The 24,120-nt window shown below is 37.3% G+C and overlaps 1 protein-coding gene across 1 annotated transcript in view; it reads right to left on the minus strand.

Annotated features, from left to right (window-relative positions):
- LOC128662698 (laminin subunit beta-4-like) overlaps positions 1–24,120 on the minus strand; it is a 315,199-nt gene that overhangs the window by 133,563 nt on the left and 157,516 nt on the right. The window contains exons 19-21 of the mRNA XM_053716585.1: positions 12,721–12,898; positions 11,247–11,390; positions 9,723–9,954 (exon numbers count right to left, since the gene is read on the minus strand). Of these exons, the coding sequence (XP_053572560.1) occupies positions 9,723–9,954; positions 11,247–11,390; positions 12,721–12,898 (554 nt within the window). The remainder of the gene's footprint in view (positions 1–9,722; positions 9,955–11,246; positions 11,391–12,720; positions 12,899–24,120) is intronic.

Below are 24,120 nucleotides of genomic sequence, written 5' to 3' on the forward strand. Positions count from 1 at the left end.
TTTAATCTTTATAATGAAAAAAACTGAAATTATAAGCAGAATAATCAAACTGAAACAGCTGCCTGAAGTACTTTTCTACCAAAAACTGCTTCGGAAGAAGAGAAAACATCAAAATGGTAGAATTTAGTAAAAGTATGCAAAGAAGACCAAGTTGCTGCTTTGCAAATCTGATCAACAGAAACTTCATTCTTAAAAGCCCACGAAGTGGAGACTGACCTAGTAGAATGAGCCGTAATATTCTGAGGCGGGGATTTACCCGACTCCAAATAAGCATGATGAATCAAAAGCTTTAACCAAGATGCCAAAGAAACGGCAGAAGCCTTCTGACCTTTCCTAGAACCAGAAAACATAACAAATAGACTAGAAGTCTATCTGAAATCTTTAGTAGCTTCAACATAATATTTCAAAGCTCTTACCACATCCAAAAAATGTAAAGATCTCTCCAGAGAATTCTTAGGATTAGGACACAACGAAGGGACAACAATTTCTCTACTAATGTTGTTGGAATTCACAACTTTAGGTAAAAATTTAAATGAAGTCCGCAAAACTGCCTTATCCTGATGAAAAATCAGAAAAGGAGACTTACAAGAAAGAGCAGATAATTTAGAAACTCTTCTAGCAGAAGAGATGGCCAAAAGGAACAATACTTTCCAAGAAAGTAATTTAATGTCCAGAGAATGCATAGGCTCAAACGGAGGAGCCTATTAAGCCTTCAAAACCAAATTAAGACTCCAAGGAGGAGAGATTGATTTAATGACAGGCTTGATACGAACCAAAGCCTGTACAAAACAATGAATATCAGGAAGATTAGCAATTTTTCTGTGGAACAGAACAGAAAGAGTAGAGATTTGTCCTTTTAAGGAACTTGCAGACAAACCCTTATCTAAACCATCCTGAAGAAACTGTAAAATTCTAGGAATTCTAAAAGAATGCCAAGAGAATTTATGAGAAGAACACCATGAAATGTAAGTCTTCCAAACTCGGTAATAAATCACTGATTTACGAGCCTGTAACATAGTATTAATCACTGAGTCAGAGAAACCTCTATGACTAAGCACTAAGCGTTCAATCCATACCTTCAAATTTAATGATTTGAGATCCTGATGGAAAAATGGGCCTTGAGACAGAAGGTTTGGCCTTAACGAAAGTGGCCAAGGTTGGCAACTGGACATCCGAACAAGATCCGCATACCAAAACCTGTGTGGCCATGCTGGAGCCACCAGCAGTACAAACGAACGCTGCATTATGATTTTGGAAATCACTCTTGGAAGAAGAACTAGAGGCGGAAAGATATAAGCAGGTTGATAACTCCAAGGAAGTGTTAATGCATCCACTGCTTCCGCCTGAGGATCCCTGGACCTGGACAGATACCTGGGAGTTTCCTGTTTAGATGAGAAGCCATCAGATCTATTTCTGGAAGCCCCCACATCTGAACAATCTGAAAAAAACACATCTGGGTGAAGAGACCACTCTCCTGGATGTAAAGTCTGGCGACTGAGATAATCCACTTCCCAATTGTCTATACCTGGGATATGGACCACAGAAATTAGACAGGAGCTGGATTCCGCCCATGCAAGTATCCAAGATACTTCTTTCATAGCTTGAGGACTGTGAGTCCCACCTTGATGATTGACATATGCCCCGGTTGTGACATTATCTGTCTGAAAACAAATAAACTGTTCTCTCTTCAGAAGAGGCCAAAACTGAAGAGCTCTGAGAATCGCGCAGAGTTCCAAAATATTGATTGGTAATCTCGCCTCTTGAGATTTCCAAACCCCCTGCTCTGTCAAAGATCCCCAGACAGCTCCCCAACCTGAAAGACTCGCATCTGTTGTGATCACAGTCCAGGTTGGATGAACAAAAGAGGCCCCTTGAACTATACGATAGTGATCTAACCATCCAAGTCAGAGATAGTCGAACATTGGGATTTAAGGATATTAATTGTGATATCTTTGTATAATCCCTGCACCATTGATTCAGCATACAAAGCTGAAGAGGTCTCATGTGAAAATGAGAAAAGGGGATTGCGTCCGATGCTGCAGTCATGAGACCTAAAACCTCCATGCACATAGCTACTGAAGGGAATGATTGAGACTGAAGGTTCCGACAAGCTGCAACCAATTTCAGACGTCTCTTGTCTGTTAGAGACAAAGTCATGGATACTGAATCTATCTGGAAACCTAAAAAGGTTACCCTTGTCTGAGGAATCAAAGAACTTTTTGGTAAATTGATCCTCCAACCATGTCTTTGAAGAAACAACACTAGTTGATTCGTGTGAGATTCTGCAGAACGTAAAGATTGAGCAAGTACCAAGATATCATCCACATAAGGAAACACCGCAATACCCCGCTCTCTGATTACAGAGAGTAGGGCACAAGAACCTTTGAAAAGATCCTTGGAGCTGTTGCTAGGCCAAAAGGAAGAGCAACAAATTGGTAATGCTTGTCTAGAAAAGAGAATCTCAGGAACTGATAGTAATCTGGATGAATCGGAATATGAAGATATGCATCCTGTAAGTCTATTGTAGAAATATAATGCCCTTGCTGAACAAAAGGCAGAATAGTCCTTATAGTCACCATTTTGAATGTAGGTATTCTTACATAACGATTCAAAATTTTTAGATCCAGAACTGGTCTGAAAGAATTCTCCTTCTTTGGAACAATGAACAGATTTGAATAAAACCCCAGACCCCGTTCCTGAAAAGGAACTGGCACAATTACCCCAGATAACTCCAGGTCTGAAACACACTTCAGAAAAGCCTGAGCCTTTACTGGGTTTACTGGGATGCGTGAGAGAAAGAAACTTCTCACAGGTGGTCTTACTTTGAAACCTATTCTGTACCCTTGAGAAACAATGTTCTGAATCCAATGATTTTGGATTGAATTGATCCAAACATCCTTGAAAAATCTTAGTCTGCCCCCTACCAGCTGAGCTGAAATGAGGGCCGCACCTTCATGCAGACTTGGGGGATGATTTAGATCTTTTAAATGGCTTGGATTTATTCCAGACTGGAGAAGACTTCCAATTGGAAATCGTTCCCTTAGGGGAAGGATCAGGTTTCTGTACCTTATTTTGACGAAAGGAACGAAAACGGTTAGCAGCTTTAAATTTACCCTTAGATTTTTTATCCTGAGGCAAAAATGCTCCCTTCCCCCCAGTGACAGTTGAAATAATAGAATCCAACTGAGAACCAAATAATTTATTACCTTGGAAAGAGAGAGATAGCAATATTGATTTAGAAGTCATATCAGCATTCCAAGATTTAAGCCATAAAGCTCTTCTAGCTAATATAGTTAAAGACATATATCTGACATCAATTCTAATGATATAAAAAATGGCATCACAAATGAAATTATTAGCATGTTGAATTCGCTTAACAATGCTATACACATTATGATCTGGTACTTGTTGCGCTACAGTTTCCAACCAAAAAGTTGAATCAGCAGCAACATCAGCCAAAGAAATAGCAGGCCTAAGAAGATGACCTGAACATAAATAAGCTTTCCTTAGATAAGATTCAAGTTTCCTATATTAAGGATCTTTAAAAGAAGTACTATCTGCCATAGGAATAGTAGTACGTTTAGCAAGAGTAGAGATGGCCCCATCAACTTTGGGGATCTTTTCCCAAAACTCCAATCTATCAGTCAGCAAAGGATACAATTTCTTAAACCTTGAAGAAGGAGTAAAAGAAGTACCCAGTCTATTCCATTCCCTAGAAATCACATCTGAAATAGCATCAGGAACTGGAAAAACCTCTGGAATAACTACATGAGGTTTAAAAACCGAATTTAAACATTTACTAGTTTTAATATCAAGAGGACTAGTCTCCTCCATATCTAATGCAATCAACACCTCTTTTAATAAGGAACGAATATACTCCATTTTAAATAAGTATGAAGATTTGTCAGTGTCAATATCTGAGGCAGAATCTTCTGAACCAGATAGATCTTCACCAGAGATAGATAAATCAGAATGTTGTCGGTCATTTAAAAATTCATCAATTTTATGAGAAGTTTTAAAAGACTGTTTACATTTATTAGAAGGTGGTATGACAGACAAAGCCTTCTGAATGGAATTAGGAACAAATTCTCTCACATTAACAGGAATATCTTGAGCATTAGATGTTGAAGGAACAACAACAGGTAATGGATTACTACTAATGGAAATATTGTCTGCATTTAAAAGTTTATCATGACAACTATCACAAACTACAGCCGGAGGAACAGTTGCCACAAGTTTACAACAAATGCACTTAGCTTTGGTAGAACCGACATCAGGCAGCAGGATTCCAATAGTAGATTCTGAGACATCTTGCAATATGTAATAAAGCAAAATTATCAATTTCCTTAAATGACAGCTTCAGGAATGGGAAAAAATGCAAACAAAAGAAGCTTCTGGAAACCAGACGCACAATGAAATAAAGATTTAAATAATGTCAAAAGTTTGGCGCCAAGTATGACGCCCACAACTGACAAAATATTTTTTGGCGCCAAGAATGTCTGCAACAAACACGAGCGTCATAGATGACGCAACTACGTGAAAACTCTTGGCGCCAACTAAGACGCCGGAAATGACGAAATTACGTCAACAAACGTAATTCTCACGCCAAAAAAGTCTCGCGCCAATAATGACGCAATAAATCATAGCATTTTGCACTCCCGCGAGCCTAACAGCCCGCAATTTAGAAAAGAGAGTCAATTTGAAAATTTCAGGTAAGAATTTTTTTATTTTTTTTCATATGGATTTCCCAAAATGAAACTGACATTCTGCAAAAAGGAAATATACTGATAAACCTGAATCATGGCAAATATAAGTACAAAACATATCTTTAGAACTTTACATATAAAGTGCCAAACCATAGCTGAGTGTCTTAAATAAAAGAAAACATACTTACCAAAAGACACTCATCTACATAAAGTAGATAGCCAAACCAGTACTGAAACGAGATTCAGTAGAGGTAATGGTATATAAGAGTATATCGTCGATCTGAAAAGGGAGGTAGGAGATGAATCTCTACACAAAATATGCCTCTTGTCATTTGCTCACCAGATGTGTTCAGTTTGGTCCCTCTAGCGCATTGCTGCTACTAGGTTTACATTTCAACAAAGGATAGCAAAAGAATGAAGCAAATGTAATAATAGAAGTAAACTGAAAATTTGTTTAAAGTTGCATGCTCTGTCTGAATCATGAAAGTTTAATTTTATCTTTACTGTCCCTTTAAAATATTTTTAAAATCTAATATGTTTTAGATTTATAGTTTCCTTTTATATGTAAAATATTGAAGTGAACATCATACCTAAATATTCATATGCTGTTATATGTACAGTATGTGTCTTGCATATTTTATTGGTGTTTAAAATGTTGTATAACTGGTTGTAAAGAACATTTTCCCTTCACACCTAATAGAGGTAGATGTATTTGTTTTATATACACATAGAAGAGAGAGTAGGTCTCACACAATAAGTGAGATCTAAAGTCTAGGTATCCTGCACACAAATATAAGTAAAAAAGTTACAAAAGCTCACATAGAAAGATTTATAAACAACATTTTTTAATATAATATATAAACATTAAAATCAGCAAATGATGGGGTCCCCCAACTAAAGATAAAGGTTAAGGACTACAACTGGTTGAATAGAGATAGGCTGTGGTGCACCACAAAAGCTAAGCAGGCTGTCAAGGCAGTTAAAGAGTCTCCCAAGCAGCATGGTAGTTAGCACAAGTGCAAAAGGGTTAGTAGGCAAGATAAGCAGGGAATCTTCATTAAATCCACAGACAACACGTAGTATCCTTTAGAAGCCAAAGACTTCTACCCTCACCAAAGGCAGATGACAGGAAACACTCTCACAGAGCCACAGGAACCTGCACATACAGATGTACAGGCAGACCGCTGCCAGAGATATCCCCAGCGCAACCGGTCACCACGATACCTGATGTAGAGGCAAAAGCAAAGATCCACATGCAGAGATCCTCATCTGGATAGTGTATGGTAAGCCACAGAGGGTCAGAAGAGTTGAAGGGATCCCCAAGCAGATGCAAACTGCATTGCTTTATATTACCCTGCTGCTTGGGAGACTCTTTAACTGCCTTGACAGCCTGCTTAGCTTTTTTGGTGCACCACAGCCTCTCTCTATTCAACCGGATGTAGTCCTTAGCCTTTATCTTTAGTTGGGGAACCCCATAATTTGCTGATTTTAATGTTTATATATTTTATTAATAAATTTTGTGTATAAATCATTCTATGTGAGCTTTTATATCTTTTTTTACTTAGATACATGTGCTAGACGTTTAGAACTCACTTATTGTGTGAGACCTACTCCCTCTGCTATGTTTATATATTTAATTTTTCTAGGTTGCACTACTATCTCTGCCTTAATATAGCTATGTGAAGGGAGCATTACTGCCTTTCTTTTTTCACTATAAGATATATTTGTTCGTGCATTAACATTAGCATTTGGCAAGCTACAATTTGTTAATGGCTTCAGTGTGAACTGAAATTTTTTTAATGTCAATTGTAGTTAAAATTGATTCATAGCTTCCACAATGGTGCTAGAGTGAAATAAAATGTGATACATTTATGAAAAGTCAAAAGTCGTAATCATTTTTTAGAGCCATTTTACATAGTAACATGGTAACATAGTAGATGAGGATGAAAAAAGACAGAAGTCCATAGAGTTCAACCTATACAAATCTCATATACTTACAAAAAAGCTCCAGTTGAGCTTAAATTAATCCCACTAAAATGTGACCCATTTAATACAATCATATCCATGAATTCTGTTTTCTAGCCAGAAATGTATCCAAACCATTTTTAAATGTATCTAAGGTATTGGCATTCACTACCTCCTTTGGTAATGAGTTCCACAATATAATTGCTCTTACAGTGAAAAAACATTTCCATTGCAGGAGATTAAATATCCTTTCCTCCAGCATTAAATTGTGACCTCTTGTCACAAACAATTTTCTTAGAATAAACAGAGCTTCTGCCATCTTTGTATATGGGCCTTGAATATATTTATATATATTTATATATAAGTAATCATGTCACCTCTCAAGCGCCCTTTTTCTAGAGAAAACAGACCCAGTTTGGCTAACCTCTCCTCAAAGCTTACATTCTCTATCCCCCTTATTAGCTTTGTGGCCCTTCTCTGAACTTTTTCTAGGTCTACAATGTCTTTTTTTGAGATTGGTCCCTAGAACTGCACTCCATACTCAAGGTGAGGTTTTACCAGGGATTTATATAGTGATACATGTATGCTTTTCTCCCTTGAATCAATGGGGCCGATATACTAAAGTATGGATGGACGTGATACAATGTAGCATATCATGTCCCCTGCACATTGTTCAAAGCCGCCCCCTGCAGATTTGCGGCCAATTGGCCGCTAGCAGGGGGTGTCAATCAGCCCAATTGTATGTGATCGGGCGGATTGAAACTGCAGCCTCAGAGGCAGTGGACCAGTTATGGAGCAGCGGTCTTTAGACCGCTGCTTCATAACTACTGTTTTCTGCAAGCCTAAAGGCTCACATGGAAGCAGGGGCATCAAGCTCCATTCTGAGCTTGATAATTCGGCCCCCTAGCCTCTTAATACATACATGTTAACAACTATCAGCCTGTCAAATTATCGGCTACAATGCAATAAGGTCTATATTGGAAGAAGAAGAATTTCTATTGTTCATTTGAGGTTTTTCAGTTTTTTCTAGGTCTTTTCTGTGACTAGAATCAGTTTTAACATTGCTTTTATGAAACTGTGCTGGTAACATCATATATAGGAAAAAATAAAGGAGTTAATTTATGAAGCTGTGGATGTAGCTTTGGGGCCCTTGTAGTACAGACACTTGCTAATGAGAGTCTGCAACCCCATGGTAAGAAGCATTGGTCATAAGACTTCTACTTCTTAACCTGCTCACAACCTCAGTGGTTGTGGGTTAAAATGTCCCTGGAATAATCTGACCAGGTTGATAGACAACTTTACTCTTGGGGGGATTAGTTGTGTGAAAGGAGGGTGTGAGATTACATAAAAGCAATGTTAAAGTAACAATAAAGTCAAATTTCATGATTCAGATAGGGCTTGCAATTTTAGACAACTGTCATTTTACTTTTATTATCAAATATGCTTTGTTCTCTAGGTATTCTTGAAGGCTAAACCTAGGTAGGCTCATAGGCTGATTTCTAAGCCTTTGAAGGTCACCTCTTATGTCGGAGCATTTGATTAGCTTTTGACATATAGACAGTGCTAGGTCATGTGTGCCATATAGATAACATTGTGCTAACTCCCATGAAATGCAAGTTTGGAAAAAGCACTGAAATAAGGGGGCAGTCTGCAGAGGCTTTGATACAAGGTAACCACAGAGGTAAAAAGTATATTAATACAACAGTGTTGGGTTTGCAATACTGAGGATGTGTAATAAAGGGATTATCTATATTTTTAAACAATTAAAGGGACACTGAACCCAAATGTTTTCGTTTGTGATTCAGAAAGAGCATGCAATTTTTAGCAACTTTCTAATTTACTCCTATTATCAATTTTCTTCGTTCTCTTGCTATCTTTATTTGAAAAAGAAGGCATTTGAGCTTTGTTCTTGTTTCAGAACTCTGGACAGCACTTTTTTATTGGTGGATGAATGTATCCACCAATCAGCAACAACAACCCAGGTTGTTCACCAAAAATGGGCCAGCATCTAAACTTACATTCTTGTATTTCAAATAAAGATACCAAGAGAATAAAGAGAATTTGATAATAGGAGTAAATTAGAAAGTTGCTTAAAATTTCATGCTCTATCTGAATCAGGAAAGAAAAAATTTGGGTTCAGTGTCCCTTTAACATTTTAAAGTACACTGTCACTTTAACTTCCTCCATTGATGCCCTGCTTGAGAACCTCATCTGCCTAAAGCTTCCTAAAGGGGGACCATGGGAACTATTCTAAAAAAAGCAACAAACATATAACATTTTAAACAACTATACAGGTAGCCCTCAGTTTACGCCAGGGTTAGGTTCCAGAAGGAATGGTTGTAAATCGAAACCGTTGTAAATTGAAACCCAGTTTATAATGTAAGTTAATGGGAAGTAACGGAGTTAGGTTCCAGGCCCCTCTAAAAATTGGCATAAGTAATACCTAATACATTATTTTTAAAGCTTTGAAATGAAGACTTTAAATGCTATTCAACATTATAAACCTAATAAAATAATCACACAACACCGAATATATAATTAAACTAAGTTAAATGAATAAAAACATTTGCTAAATGGCATTATAAACCTAATAAAATAATCACACAACACAGACTTTACTTGCATTGTTCTGCAAACAGTTCTTTCCATGCATTCCAATCTGGACTGATTTATACACAGGAAGATCTTGTTCCTTTGCAAGCTGCTTGATAGCTCAGGTCTGGTTAAACTGATTACCCCTCCACCTACTGGCTATTTTAATCAATGCACTGCTTCTCAATGCTTTTCAATAGCAGTCACATGACTGAAAAAAAAGGGTGTTATTCTGAAACGATGCAAATTGAACCGTTGTAAACCGAGGGCCACCTGTATATGCCTATGTAAGTAAAATGATTACAATCATACAGCAGCATTATTTGCAAAAAAATAGTTAATAAACATGTAAGTAAACTTACTAGAAAAATAGATATACAAGTTAAGCAAACCTCTATAAAAGTTAACATTTTAATTTATATAGCAAATATTTTATAAACCATTGATATATTGCTGTACCTTTCACAGTTGATTCCATTTGTAAATCCACTACATTCTAGACAAGCTCCAGTTACTGGGTCACATCTCTTTGAATTCCCATTGCATTGGCAAGGTTTACATTTGGGAAACCCATAGAATCCAGGTGTGCAGCTGTCACAGCGACGTCCCTGTATGTCACTACGGCAAGCACACTGCCCTGTCACTTGGTCACATAAATTGCTCATTGCACCTTGGCAATTACAATCACATGCTATGGAACAAATAAAACAAAGTTATTAATTAAAGGATTTAGAATAGCATATTTTTTATTACATAATTAGGTTTTCTTTATATTTCATAGAAAAATGACTTTAATTATTCATTTTTCTTAAAAAATATTTTCTTAGTCCCATTAACCCCTTAGTGACCAGACCATTTTTTCAATTTTCTTACCGTTAAGGACCAGGGCTGTTTTTACATTTCTGCGGTGTTTGTGTTTGGCTATAATTTTCCTCTTACTCATTTACTGTACTCACTCATATTATATACCGTTTTTCTCGCAAGTAAATGGACTTTCTAAATATACCATTATTTTCATCATATCATCTAATTTACTATACATTATTTTTTATAAAATATGATGAAAAAATTGAATAATGATAGTATATTGCAGAGTTTTTTAGATATATGATTTATCATTTTATATTACCATCTTAAAGTGAAGATAAACGTTGATGAATGAAAGCCCGTTTTTTAAAAATACTATTAAAAACAGGGGCACTTTCATTCATCAAAGTTTACAAAGCAGCCGTTTTGATTAAAAACTTACCTTTTTTATTTTCACTGCCCGGGCAGCTTCCCCCTCCTGGAAATCCTCTCTTCACAAGTCAGCAATGACTAATCCGGCTTCTACCAATCACAGCACGGCCTCAGGCAATGACTACCCTGGGGGGAAAGCGTGATTGGAAGAAGCTAGATTAGTCATTGCTGACGTGTGAAGAGAGGATTTCCAGGAGGGCGAAGTTGCTCTGGCTGTGAAAAGAAAAAAAGGTAAGTTTTTAATCAAAACGGCTGCTTTGTAAACTTTGATGAATGAAAGTGCCCCTGTTTTTAATAGTATTTTTTAAAAAACGGGCTTTCATTCATCAAAGTTTACCTTCACTTTAAAGAGTTGTGTCCCTTTAAAGAGACATAAACACATATCTCCATATGGTTTTGGAGCACAATAGGTTAATTGCTCAACAGCCTCTTCAACCTGTTATGTGATTGATAAACACCCAATATTGCCATTTTGTTTTAATCATTTTTAAATGAAGATTTCACATATATAAGAGGCAAATGTTGAGTTGTTTTGGGGAGGACAACAATTTCATGCTTGAGCTGTATTATCGACAGAAACAATTTAGGATTGGGATCACTGGAAAAACACACTAGCAAAACTAGCTGACTTTCAGAAATAATTATCTGCCAAAAACAAATGCAAGACCGATCAATCATTCAATTGCAAATGATTCATATGAACAGGTGACATTGGATAAATTAATGCATTCTTAATTTTCTTACCTTTACAACCATTAGGACTGAATCCATAACTGCCCACAGCACACTTATCACAACAACGTCCAACGACATTGGGTTTGCATTCACATCGACCTCCAAATTTAGTACAGTTAGTGCTTAGAGATCCATCTACGTTGCATGTACATTCTGAAACACAAATAAAATGATGAGATAAGTCAACAGTACATCATACTTGTATGCTAAAATAGTCTGTAGAAACTGTAACAAATTCATTAATGAATGAATTTTAGAGTTGGAACGTGTTTCCTCCCTGCTCAGAATATTGTTTTTATTTAATTACCCTTCTATATTTTTGCAAAGTTACAGGCATAAAAATATGAAAATGGAAGAGCTATTTATTTTTTTGCCCCTAGTAATTACAGCAACCTAATTGGTAGAATTGGATTTGAGGGTAGATGATCACATTCCCATTGCAAAACAATATTTATTACCAAGATCATCTTGCAAAAGTTGCTATGACATTATTTGCACTTATAATTGCAACTCACTCAAGATTTGTATCAAACCTTAACCGTGGTGTCAAATCAATTAAATATGGTCCCTTTTTAATTCTCCTGAGCAATACGAATTTGTCCCTCCCTTTCTTCTATTTTTTTTGGGGGGGAAAATGTCCAGCAGTCAGAAGATAGTAATGTCATTTATCTCTCCCATTATACCTGGTTAGGTAACAAATTAATTTAATAAACCTTATGACACTATCAGAGAATAATGCAAGGGACCTTAGCCAAAGACTCTTTAAACAAGGATTAAGGGCATCCATCAAGATAAGAGTCCTGTGTTTTTAGAGGGTGCAGATTAGAAATGTTGGCTTCTATCCAAATTGATTAAACAACTTTGCTATGCTAAAGCAAGAATTAAAAAATGCCCCTACATTATGGTGGTGCCACCTAGGTTGAGGTTCCCTGGATGCTTCTGGAGTTGTTTTTAGGACTAAAGGATTCTTTAGAATGAATGTGGCAGGATCACTACATGATCCTTGTGGTAGACGTTGTAGTTGAAAAGGTTTACTTATTGAAGAAATCCTTTCTAGTAGGGAGGTCTCTGCTGCATCCAAAGCTGTTGAAAGTTGGGCAGTGGGTGATACATGTGTGGAAATAATCTGACATTTTTTGTGTTGGGACTACTGGAAGCTAGGGTTTGGATAGATGTGATTTATTGGGGTAAATGAGGCATGTGCAATTAACCCTAATAGTGTTATGCAGCGAATTAGCTATCATAACAAAATATTTATTGGAACAGTTGTCTTATGCAGCAAATAAAGATGTTCCAAAAATATCACTGGTGACTAGCAAAGGCTCTTATGGATTCGATGACTTGGGTTATGGCATAATTGGAACACTGGCAATTTTCCTTGATTTGAAAAAACTGTGTTGACCTCCTCATCAAGTGTTTTCAAATCAGATTCTGCTTATAGTCCTACATTTTCAAAAAGTTTTCAATCAAATTAAATACTTACTAACAGCTCCATTATGCATGCGGGCAGACATGCTTACAATGAGCCTCTCACACACGTCTGGAAGGATTTCTATCCCAACTTCAGAAGCAATTTCAATACAGTTATAATGCTGGAATTCTTCTACTTCTTGTTGATTGCACAGATTTTTTACTGAAGCAAGTTTTGGAATCAGCCCAAGCTGTGGAAGAGAAAAAAAATAAATACATATTATACATTACTACTAATAAGTGAAAGACATTTAAGTATTTTTTGGTCTTGGGTTTTCCTATGTTTTTAAAAGCAGTATTACAATGTTACAAAATGTAACTATATTTTAGTAATAATTATCACCTAGATTACAAGTTTTGCGTTGCGGCTTCTAACGCTGAAAATATGGCATTTTCAGCGTTAAAACAGCACTGCAGCTATTACAAGTGTTGTCGGTATAGCTGTACCGCACACCTTTTAGTCTGTAACGCAACATCAGTCCCGCACACGTAAAAATTAAGTTTTTTTTCATGGGATTTCCATAGTCACTGACATCGCCCTATCCAGGAACTGTCCCAAAATGCACTGCTGTTCAAATCAACATTACTGTGTGCTGCTCCCCCCCCCCCCCCATTACACAACCTGCTTAATTTAAAGAGGTAAAGTAATTAATAACTTTCAATAGTCTATGCTAGTTTTATTCATAGTTTAAAAAACTTTAAAATGTAATGGAATTTTTTCCCCACAAAATGCAGGTGAAAAATCTTCAAATGTTTTACAGTGCACCACTAATCAAGAAAGTTTAGGAACCACTCTACTATACCATAAGCAGAAGAAGGGCTTGCAGTTTTAGCGGCAGTATACACTTTTAAGAAGCAAGCAGAACTAGCAGTACCAATATAAACTTTAACTATAAGCTTACAAATTCTCTGACAGGCTGTTTGTTTAGTCAGTCCATATCCATGTAGGGAGGAGAGACTGTGGAGTATGATGGGCTGGAATTATGTGGCAAAAGCCAATAAGGGTAAACTAGCAGGATAACTTGATTGAAACATGGTCCGCCACCACATCTGAAATATATATGTGACTAGACAAATATGACTTATCAGGCAGCACCTACAAACACTTGTCAGTTATGGAAGCGGACAGTGATTCCCCACATAACTTGTAGGAAAAGAGGAATCCAGCCTATGAAGATCTTCTAAGGTCATTTTTTTTAATTAGATGCCACAGCAGTAGACTAGCAGTAGTCCAACATAGTAATATGTAGCAATGCTGAACAGTCCACTTGTGTGTGGGGGGAAAACCCATCCATACTCACAACCATAAATACGTTTATTTCCCCCAAATGGGCTTCCAAATGGAAGTAGCACCTATTATTTAGGTACCTACAGGTGTCACTAAATAATGATAAGAATGCGTTCAGGATACTAAAAAGAAGCTACTATGAGAATTTTGCCATCACTTCATTATTTTAATAGTCGCTCAATTACAGCAACTTTTAAAAAGGATTAAAGTCTAAAATAGTGTCAGATCAGCCAATTAAGGCTTTATGTCCTATTACTTTATATATGTTTTGAAGATTATGAGGCCTACTTATCAAGCCATCAACTTACTTGCATTCAACGGCACCAATACGCTCGCCTAAGATTGCCTAACATCGCGGTGGCGGACATGAATACTCTGTCCATATTTAACAAAAAAGCTGTCAAAAAGCCGCGCACCAAGTACGGGGCGATGAGCAGCGGACTGTTGTCAACTAACATTCATTGATCTCACTGCTAATCGGCTTTTTCAAAGCTTTATTTGTATACTGTCACTAAACATCGCCACTATACTAAACTGTTTAACCCCTATCCTGCCGCTCCCGGACCCTGCCGCAACGAAATAAAGTTATTAACCCCTCTCCCGCCGGTCCCGGAGCCCACCGCAACTCTAATAAATGTATTAACCCCTATTCCTCCTCTCCCTGAGCCCACCGCCACCTACATTATGTTATTAACTGCTAATCTTCCGCCCCCTATACCGCCGCCACCTACATTATGTTATTGACCCCTAATCTTCCTCCCCCTACATCGCTGCCACCTACATTATATTTATTAACCCCTAATCTGCTGCCTCCAATGTTGCCGCAACCTACCTACACTTATTAACCCCTAATCTGCCAACCCCAATGTCGCCGTCACTATGCTAAATGTATTAACCCCTAAACCTAAGTCTAACTCTAACATCCCCTAACTTAAATATAATTTAAATACATCTAAATAAAATTACTATAATTAACTAAATTATTCCTATTTAAAACTAAATACTTACCTATAAAATAAACCCTAAGATAGCTACAATATAACTATCTAGCTTAGGGTTTATTTTTATTTTACAGGTAAGTTTGTATTTATTTTAACTAGGTAGAATAGTTATTAAATAGTTATTAACTATTTAATAACTACCTAGCTAAAATAAATACAAAAGTACCTGTAAAATAAAACCTAACCTAAGTTACAATAACACCTAACACTACCCTATAATTAAATAAATTAACTAAATTAAATACAATTACCTAAATTAAATTAAATTAGCTAAAGTACAAAAAAACAAACACTAAATTACAGAAAATAATAAACAAATTACGGATATTTAAACTAATTACACCTAATCTAATAGCCCTATCAAAATAAAAAAAGCCCCCCTAAAATAAAAAAAACCCTAGCTTAAACTAAACTACCAATAGCTCTTAAAAGGACCTTTTGCGGGGCATTGCCCCAAAGTAATCAGCTATTTTACCTGTAAAAAAACAATACAAACAACCCCCCCAACAGTAAAGCCCACCACCCACACAACCAACCCCCCCAAATAAAATACTATCTAAAAAAAACTAAGCTCCCCATTGCCCTGAAAAGGGCATTTGTATGGGCATTGCCCTTAAAAGGGCAGTTAGCACTTTTGCGGCTCAAACCCTAATCTAAAAAATAAAACCCACCCAATACACCCTTAAAAAAACACTAACGCCCTGAAGATCGACTTACTGTTCTGAAGACCGGACATCCATCCTCAAGGAAGCGGCAGAAGTCTTCAACCAACCGGGCCGAAGTCCTCAACGAAGCCGGGAGAAGTCTTCATCCAAGCCGGGTGAAGTGGTCTTCCAGACAGGCCGAAGTCTTCATCCAGACAGTATCTTCTATCTTCATCTATCCGAGGCGGAGCGGCTCCATCTTCAAGACATCCGGCGCGGAGCATCCTCTTCAAACGACTGCTTCTTACTGAATGACGGTTCCTTTAAGTGACGTCATCCAAGATGGCGTCCCTTAGATTCTGATTGGTTGATAGAATTCTATCAGCCAATCAGAATTAAGGTAGAAAAAATCATATTGGCTGATGCAATCAGCCAATAGGATTGAAATTCAATCCTATTGGCTGATCTAATCAGTCAATAGGATTGAGATCGCATTCTTTTGGCTGTTCCAATCAGCCAATAGAATGCGAGCTCAATCCTATTGGCTGATTGCATCAGTCAATAGGATTTCTTCTACCTTAATTCCGATTGGCTGATAGAATTCTATCAGCCAATCGGAATCTAAGGGACGTCATCTTTTTCTGTAATTTAGTGTTTTATTTTTTTTGTACTTTAGCTAATTTAATTTAATTTAGGTAATTGTATTTAATTTAGTAAATTTATTTAATTATAGTGTAGTGTTAGGTGTTATTGTAACTTAGGTTAGATTTTATTCTACAGGTACTTTTGTATTTATTTTAGCTAGGCAGTTATTAAATAGTTAATAACTATTTAATAACTATTCTACCTAGTTAAAATAAATACAAACTTGCCTGTAAAATAAAAATAAACCCTAAGATAGCTACAATGTAACTCTTAGTTATATTGTAGCTAGCTTAGGGTTTATTTTATAGGTAAGTATTTAGTTTAAATAGAAATAATTTAGTTAATTATAGTAATTTTTATTTAGATGTATTTAAATTACATTTAACTTAGGGGGTTTTAGGGGTAGGGTTAGACTTAGGTTTAGGGGTTAATAAATTTAATATAGTGGCGGCGACATTGGGGGCGGCAGATTAGGGGTTAATAAATGTAGGTAGGTGGCGGCGATGTTAGGGATGGCAGATTAGGGGTTAATAATATTTAATTAATGTTTGCGAGGCAGGAGTGCGGCGGTTTAGGGGTTAATATGTTTATTATAGTTGCGGCAATGTCCGGAGCGGCAGATTAGGGGTTAAAAATGTATTATAGTGTTTGCGATGTGGGAGGGCCTCAGTTTAGGGGTTAATAGGGGGTAGTTTATGGGTGTTAGTGTACTTTTTAGCACTAGTTATGAGTTTTATGTTACAGCGTTGTACCATAAAACTCTTAACTACTGACTTTTAAATGCGTTAGGACTCTTGACGGGGTAGGGTGTACCGCTCACTTTTTGGCCTCTCAGGAAAGACTCGTAATACCGGCGCTATGGAAGCCCCATTGAAAATAGACTTTACGAAGTTTACGTAAGTCGGTTTGGGGTAAGGCCAAAAAGTGTGCAGTGACCCTAAACCTTCAAGACTCGTAATAGCAGCGGGCATAAAAAAGCAGCATTAGGACCGCTTAACGCTGCTTTTTTACCCTAACGCAAAACTCGTAATCTAGCCGACTAAGTTCCAAAAAAAAAATATACACTAAGTTACACAAAATAAAAAATAAATTATCAAAGATTTAAACTAATTACACCTAATCTAAGGGCCCTATGAAAATAAAAAAGCCCCCCCCAAAATAAAAAAAAACCCTAGCCTACATTAAACTACAAATAACCCTTAAAAGGGCCTTTTGCGGGGCATTGCTCCAAGAAGCCGGCAGAAGTCTTCATCCAAGCCCGCAGAAGTCTTCACCCAGACGGCATCTTCTATCTTCATCCATCCAGCGTGGAGCAGCTGGAATTCTATCAGCCAATCGGAATCTAAGGGACGCCAACTTGGATGACGTCATTTAAAGGAACCTTCATTCGTGAAGAAGACGTCGAACGAAGAGGATGCTCCGTGTCGGATGTCTTGAAGATGTAGCCGCTCCGTGCCGGATGGATGAAGATAGAAGATGCCGTCTGGGTGAAGACTTCTGCGTGCTTGGATGAAGACTTCGGCCGCTTGGATGTAGTCTTCTGCCGGCTTCTTGGAGGATGGATGTCGGATCTTCAAAACTGTAAGTGAATCTTCAGGGGCTAGTGTTAGGATTTTTTAAGGGTGTATTGGGTGGGTTTTATTTTTAGATTAGGGTTTGGGCTGCAATAGCGCTAAATGCCCTTTTAAGGGCAATGCCCATACAAATGCCCTTTTCAGGGCAATGTGGAGCTTAGTTTTTTTTAGTTAGGGTTTTATTTGGGGGGGTTGGTTGTGTGGGTGGTGGGTTTTACTGTTTGGGGGGTATTTGTATTTTTTATTTACAGGTGAAAGAATTGATTTCTTTGGGGCAATGCCCCGCAAAAGGCCCTTTTATGGGCTATTTGTAGTTTATTGTAGGCTACGGGTTTTTTTTATTTTAGGGGGGCTTTTTTATTTTCATTGGGCCCTTAGATTAGGTGTAATAAGTTTAAGTCTTGGATAATTTATTTTTTATTTTGTGTAACTTAGTGTTTGTTTTTTGTAACTAACACCTAGATTATGAGTTTTGCTTTAGAGGCTGTGTGGTGCTAACGAGCAGTTTATGCTCACCGCTCACTTACAGACAGCGCTGGTATTACGGGTTTTTACAAACCAGACAAGAAGTGAGCGTTGAGCAAAATTTTGCTCATTGCCGCACTCCAATACCAGTGCTGCTTACGTTAGCGGTGAGCTTGTGTAACGTGCTCGTGCACGATTTCCCCATAGGAATCAACGGGGAGAGCCGGCTGAAAAAAAGTCTAACACCTGCAAAAAAGCAGCGTAAAACTCCTTAATGCAGCCCCATTGATTCCTATGGGGAAATACATTTTATGTCTACACCTAACACCCTAACATGAACCCCGAGTCTAAACACCCCTAATCTTACACTTATTAACCCCTAATCTGCCGCCCCTGACATCGCCGACACCTACATTATAATTATTAATCCCTAATCTGCCGCTCTGGACACCGCTGCCACCTACATTATACTTATGAACCCCTAATCTGCTTCCCCCAACATCGCCAACACATACATTATATTTATTAACCCCTAATCTGCCGCCCCCAATGTCACCGCTACCTACCTACACTTTTTAACCCCTAATCTGCCGGCCCTAACATCACCGCCACCTACCTACATTTATTAACCCCTAATCTGCTACCCCCAACGTCACCGCCACTAAATTAAAGTTAACCTAAAGTTAACCTAAACCTAACACCCCCTAACTTAAATGTAATTAAAAGAAATCAAAATAAAAATTCCTATCATTAACTAAATTATTCCTATTTTAAACTAAATACTTACCTATAAAATAAACCCTAAGATAGCTACAATATAACTATTAGTTACATTGTAGCTAGCTTAGGGTTTATTTTTATTTTACAGGCAAGTTTGTATTTATTTTAACTAGGTAGAATAGTTATTAAATAGTTATTAACTATTTAATAACTACCTAGCTAAAATAAATACAAAAGTACCTGTAAAATAAAACCTAACCTAAGTTACAATAACACCTAACACTACACTATAATTAAATTAATTCCCTAAATTAAATACAATTAAATAAAATTTGCTAAAGTACAAAAAACAAACAAACACTAAATTACAGAAAATAATAAACAAATTACAAGATTTTTTAAACTAATTACACCTAATCTAATCCCCCTAACAAAATAAAAAGCCCCCCAAAATAAAAAAAAGCCCTATCCTACACTAAATTACAAATAGCCCTTAAAAGGGCCTTTTGCGGGGCATTGCCCCAAAGTAATCAGCTCTTTTACCTGTAAAAAAAAAATTAGAAATTCCCCCCAACATTAAAACCCACCATGCACACAACCAACCCTACTCTAAAACCCACCCAATACGCCCTTAAAAAAACCTAGCACTAACCCCTTGAAGATCACCTTACCGGGAGAAGTCTTCATCCAACCGGGCCGAAGTCCTCAACGAAGCCGGGAGAAGTCTTCATCCAAGCTGGGCAAAGTGGTCCTCCAGACGGGCAGAAGTCTTCATCCAGACGGCATCTTCTATCTTCATCCTTCCGGCGCAGAGCGGGTCCATCTTCAAGACATCCGACACAGAGCATCCTCTTCATCTGACGGCTCTTCTGGAATGAAGGTTCCTTTAAATTACGTCATCCAAGATGGCGTCACTTCAATTCCGATTGGCTGATAGAATTCTGAAGTTCAATCCTATTGGCTCATGCAATCAGCCTATAGGATTGAGCTGGCATCCTATTGACTGATTGGCTTTAGAGTAGGGTTGGTTGTGTGAGTGGTGGGTTTTAATGTTGGGGGGGATTTGTAATTTTTTTTTACAGGTAAAAGAGCTGATTACTTTGGGGCAATGCCCCGCAAAAGGCCCTTTTAAGGGCTATTTGTAATTTAGTGTAGGGTAGGGCTTTTTTTTTATTTGGGGGGGGCTTTTTTATTTTGTTAGGGGGATTAGATTAGGTGTAATTAGTTTAAAAATCTTGTAATTTGTTAATTTGCTAATTTCATTTAATTGTATTTAATTTAGGGAATTAATTTAATTATAGTGTAGTGTTAGGTGTTATTGTAACTTAGGTAAGGTTTTATTTTACAGGTACTTTTGTATTTATTTTAGCTAGGAAGTTATTAAATAGTTAATAAATATTTAATAACTATTCTACCTAGTTAAAATAAATACAAACTTGCCTGTAAAATAAAAATAAAACCTAAGATAGCTACAATGTAACTATTAGTTATATTGTAGCTATCTTAGGGTTTATTTTATAGGTAAGTATTTAGTTTTAAGTAGGAATAATTTAGTTAATTATAGTAATTTTTATTTAGATTTATTTAAATTATATTTAAGTTAGGGGGGTTAGGGTTAGGGTTAGACTTAGATTTAGGGGTTAATAACTTTAGTATAGTGGCGGCGACATTGGGGACGGCAGATTAGGGGTTAATAAATGTAGGTAGGTGTTGGCGATGTTAGGGACGGCAGATTAGGGGTTAATAATATTTAACTAATGTTTGCGAGACGAGGCAGGAGTGCAGCGGTTTATGGGTTAATATATTTATTATAGTGGTGACGATGTCCGGTTCGGCAGATTAGGGGTTAAAAAATTTGTTTTAGTGTTTGAGATGCGGGAGGGCCTCAGTTTACGGGTTAATAGGTAGTTTATGGGTGTTAGTGTACTTTTTAGCACTTTAGTTAAGAGTTTTATGCTACGGCGTTGTAGTGTAAAACTCAACTATTGGCTTTAAAATGCGGTACCAGTCTTGACAGGAGAGGATCTACAGCTCACTTTTTGTAAGACTCGTAATACCGGCGCTATGCAAGTCCCATTGAAAAAAAGAGGCTACACAATTTACGTAAGTGTATTTGCGGTATTTCCAAGTCTGGTCAAAAAAGTGAGCGGTGAGCCTGTACCTTCAAAACTCGTAATACCAGCGGGCATTAAAAAGCAGCGTTAGGACCTCTTAACGCTGCTTTTTTAACCTAACGCACAACTCATAATCTAGCCGTTAGTGTTTGTTATTTTTTGTAACTTAGTTGTTAGTTTTTTTGTAACTTAGTAATTTTTTAGTGTAGATTTAAATGATTTGAGTAGGGTTAGGTGTTTAAATATATAATATAGTTAATTTAATTTGTAGTTTAATGTAATTTAGTCTAATAGTTAGGGTAGATTAATTATTAGTTTACTATAGTTTAATGTAATTTTTGTATAATAGTTAGGGTAGGTTAATTATTAGTTTAATATAGTTTAATGCAATTTTAGCATGATAGTTAGGGTAGATTAATTAATAGTTTAATATAGTTTAATTTAAATCTTAAGGTAAATTTAAATTTATTATAAGATAGGGATGAGTTAATATTAAATATAAAGTTAGGGGGTGTTAGGTTTAGGGGTTAATAGTTTAATTTAGTTTATGGAGATGTGGGGGGCTGGCGGTTTAGGGGTTAATAGGTTTAGTAAGTGCTAGTGATGTGGGAGGCCAGGGGTTTAGGAGTTAATACATTTATTTAATTGCGGTGGGCTCCGGGAGCGGCGGGATAGGGGTTAATAACTTTATTTAGGTGGCGGCGGTGTCGCGAGCTTGAGATTAGGGGTTAATAATTTTATTTAGGTGGTGATGGTGTCAGGACAGTAGAATAGGGGTTAATAAGTATAATGTAGGTGACGGCGGTGTCAGGGTGGTAGATTAGGGGTTAATAAGTATTATGTAGGTGGCGGCGGTGTCAGGAGCGGCAGATTAGGGGTGTTTAGACTCGGGGTACATTTTAGGGTGTTAGGTGTAAACATAACTTTTATTCTACCATAGGAAACAATAGAATATCTGGCAGCATCGAACATAAGCTTTCGCTGCTATCAGACTCCCATTGATTCCTATGGCATCCGCCATTGAAAACCAGGTACGCTGGGCCGGAATAGGGGCAAGCGTACCTGTTAGACATTTGTTAACTAGCAAAAGTAGTGAGATAGTGCCGAATTTGCATTCGGAACATCTGTAGTGACGTAAACATCAATCTGTGTCGGACTGAGACTGGCGGATCGTATGTTACGTCACAGATTTCTACTTTTGCCAGTCTGTAGGCTTTGATAACTAAGGGGAATCAGGCTCGCCACAATTACACTACGGAATTCGAGCGTATTTGCGGTTGACGGCTTGATAAATAGGGGCCTATGTCATCATTCCTTGGTCTCCTAGGACTTAACACCCCAAGCCATCAATAGTCATTCCTTGGGGACATTCATTGTTTCTGGAATTTAAACACTTAATATATCAGATAGTGGCTAAATTTAATCTCCTTCTAAAAGTAGCACTCAATATTAAATGTTTATATCTGACAAATACTTAGAATGCAGACGGCCAGAAATTCCAGCAACACACAATAGCTTATGCTTTGGCTTAGTATGAAGTACACAGTGTTAAGTTTGTAAAGGGTGATTTTTATTATAAGCACAGTGGATGTCAGACATTAAAGGAACAGTGTACTGTAAAATAGTTTTCCTGTTTCCTATGACTTGTTATAGCAGCAGCAGAATATAAAATGTATGAAAAAATGCTTAATTTAGGTTTATCTTGTATACGAAATATCTGTTTTGTTTTTTTCTTCTTTGACACCATAATCCATTAAAGGCTAGATTACGAGTAGACGGAGGCTTTTTGTGTGAGTCAGGTAGCACAGTTAAAAGTAACAAGTTTTCACACAGCCGCTAATCCAACGCGCACAAAAAGCCGAATTTTGAATATTGTGACCGCATTATCGTATTTCCCTATAGCCTTCAATAGAGAGTGAAAAGTGAGAAGAAACACAACACCCTTACTTGTGCGCAAACCTGATTGTGTTTTACCAAGTGCGCTAACCATCATGAAATATTAATATACAATGTTCTTCACATAGAAGAATATGTTTTATTAATTCATAAATACATATTTCTATATATATCTCTTGTTTTTTAGGTAAAAAATAAATAAATATATAATTATATATAGGTATTGCTTCAGACTTGATAAAGGAAGGAACTCTTCCGAAAGCTTGTCATCTTATAAATGTATAGTTAGTCCAATAAAAAAGTGTCATTTCTCAATGAAATACTCTTGTTATTTTGATATCTAAATCTCTGGACTAACACGGCTACTCCAATCAATATATATATATATATATATATATATATATATATATATATATATATATATATATATATATATATACAGTATATATATATATGTATACACAGAGAGAAGTGCACTCACAGGAACGAGCAAATGGCTCGTGGACTTGGGGGCATATTTATCAAGCTCCGAAAGGAGCTTGATGCCCCGTGTTTCTGGCGAGCTTGCAGGCTCGCCAGAAACAGCAGTTATGAAGCAGCGGTCACAAAGACCGCTGCTCCATAACCTGTCCGCCTGCTCTGAGCAGGCGGACACACATCGCCTGAAATCAACCTGATCGAGTACGATTGGGTTGATACACCACCCTGCTGAAGTCTGCAGGGGGCGGCGTTGCACCAGCAGCTCTTGTGAGCTGCTGGTGCAATGCTGAATACGGCGAGGTCTGGCGGACCTGATCTGCAGTGTCGGATCAGGTCCGCCAGACCTTGATAAATAGAGCCCATGGACTCCTTGTTCAGTGTGCTTAGAGGACTATGGCTACACCTCACTGATGAGGCCCAATGAAGGCCGAAACGATCGTCTGGGGTTGCTGTGTTCCTTGTTTAGAGAGGAATTGCCTGGTATTTCGGCGCTGGACTGACCGTAATAGGCGGGAGCGAATTATATACTACAGGAAAATTCTACTCTGTGAAAAACATTACTGGCTAAAAGAAGTTGCACCCAGGT

Source organism: Bombina bombina, chromosome 6, assembly GCF_027579735.1.
Source record: "Bombina bombina isolate aBomBom1 chromosome 6, aBomBom1.pri, whole genome shotgun sequence".
Taxonomy (NCBI): Eukaryota; Metazoa; Chordata; class Amphibia; order Anura; family Bombinatoridae; genus Bombina; species Bombina bombina.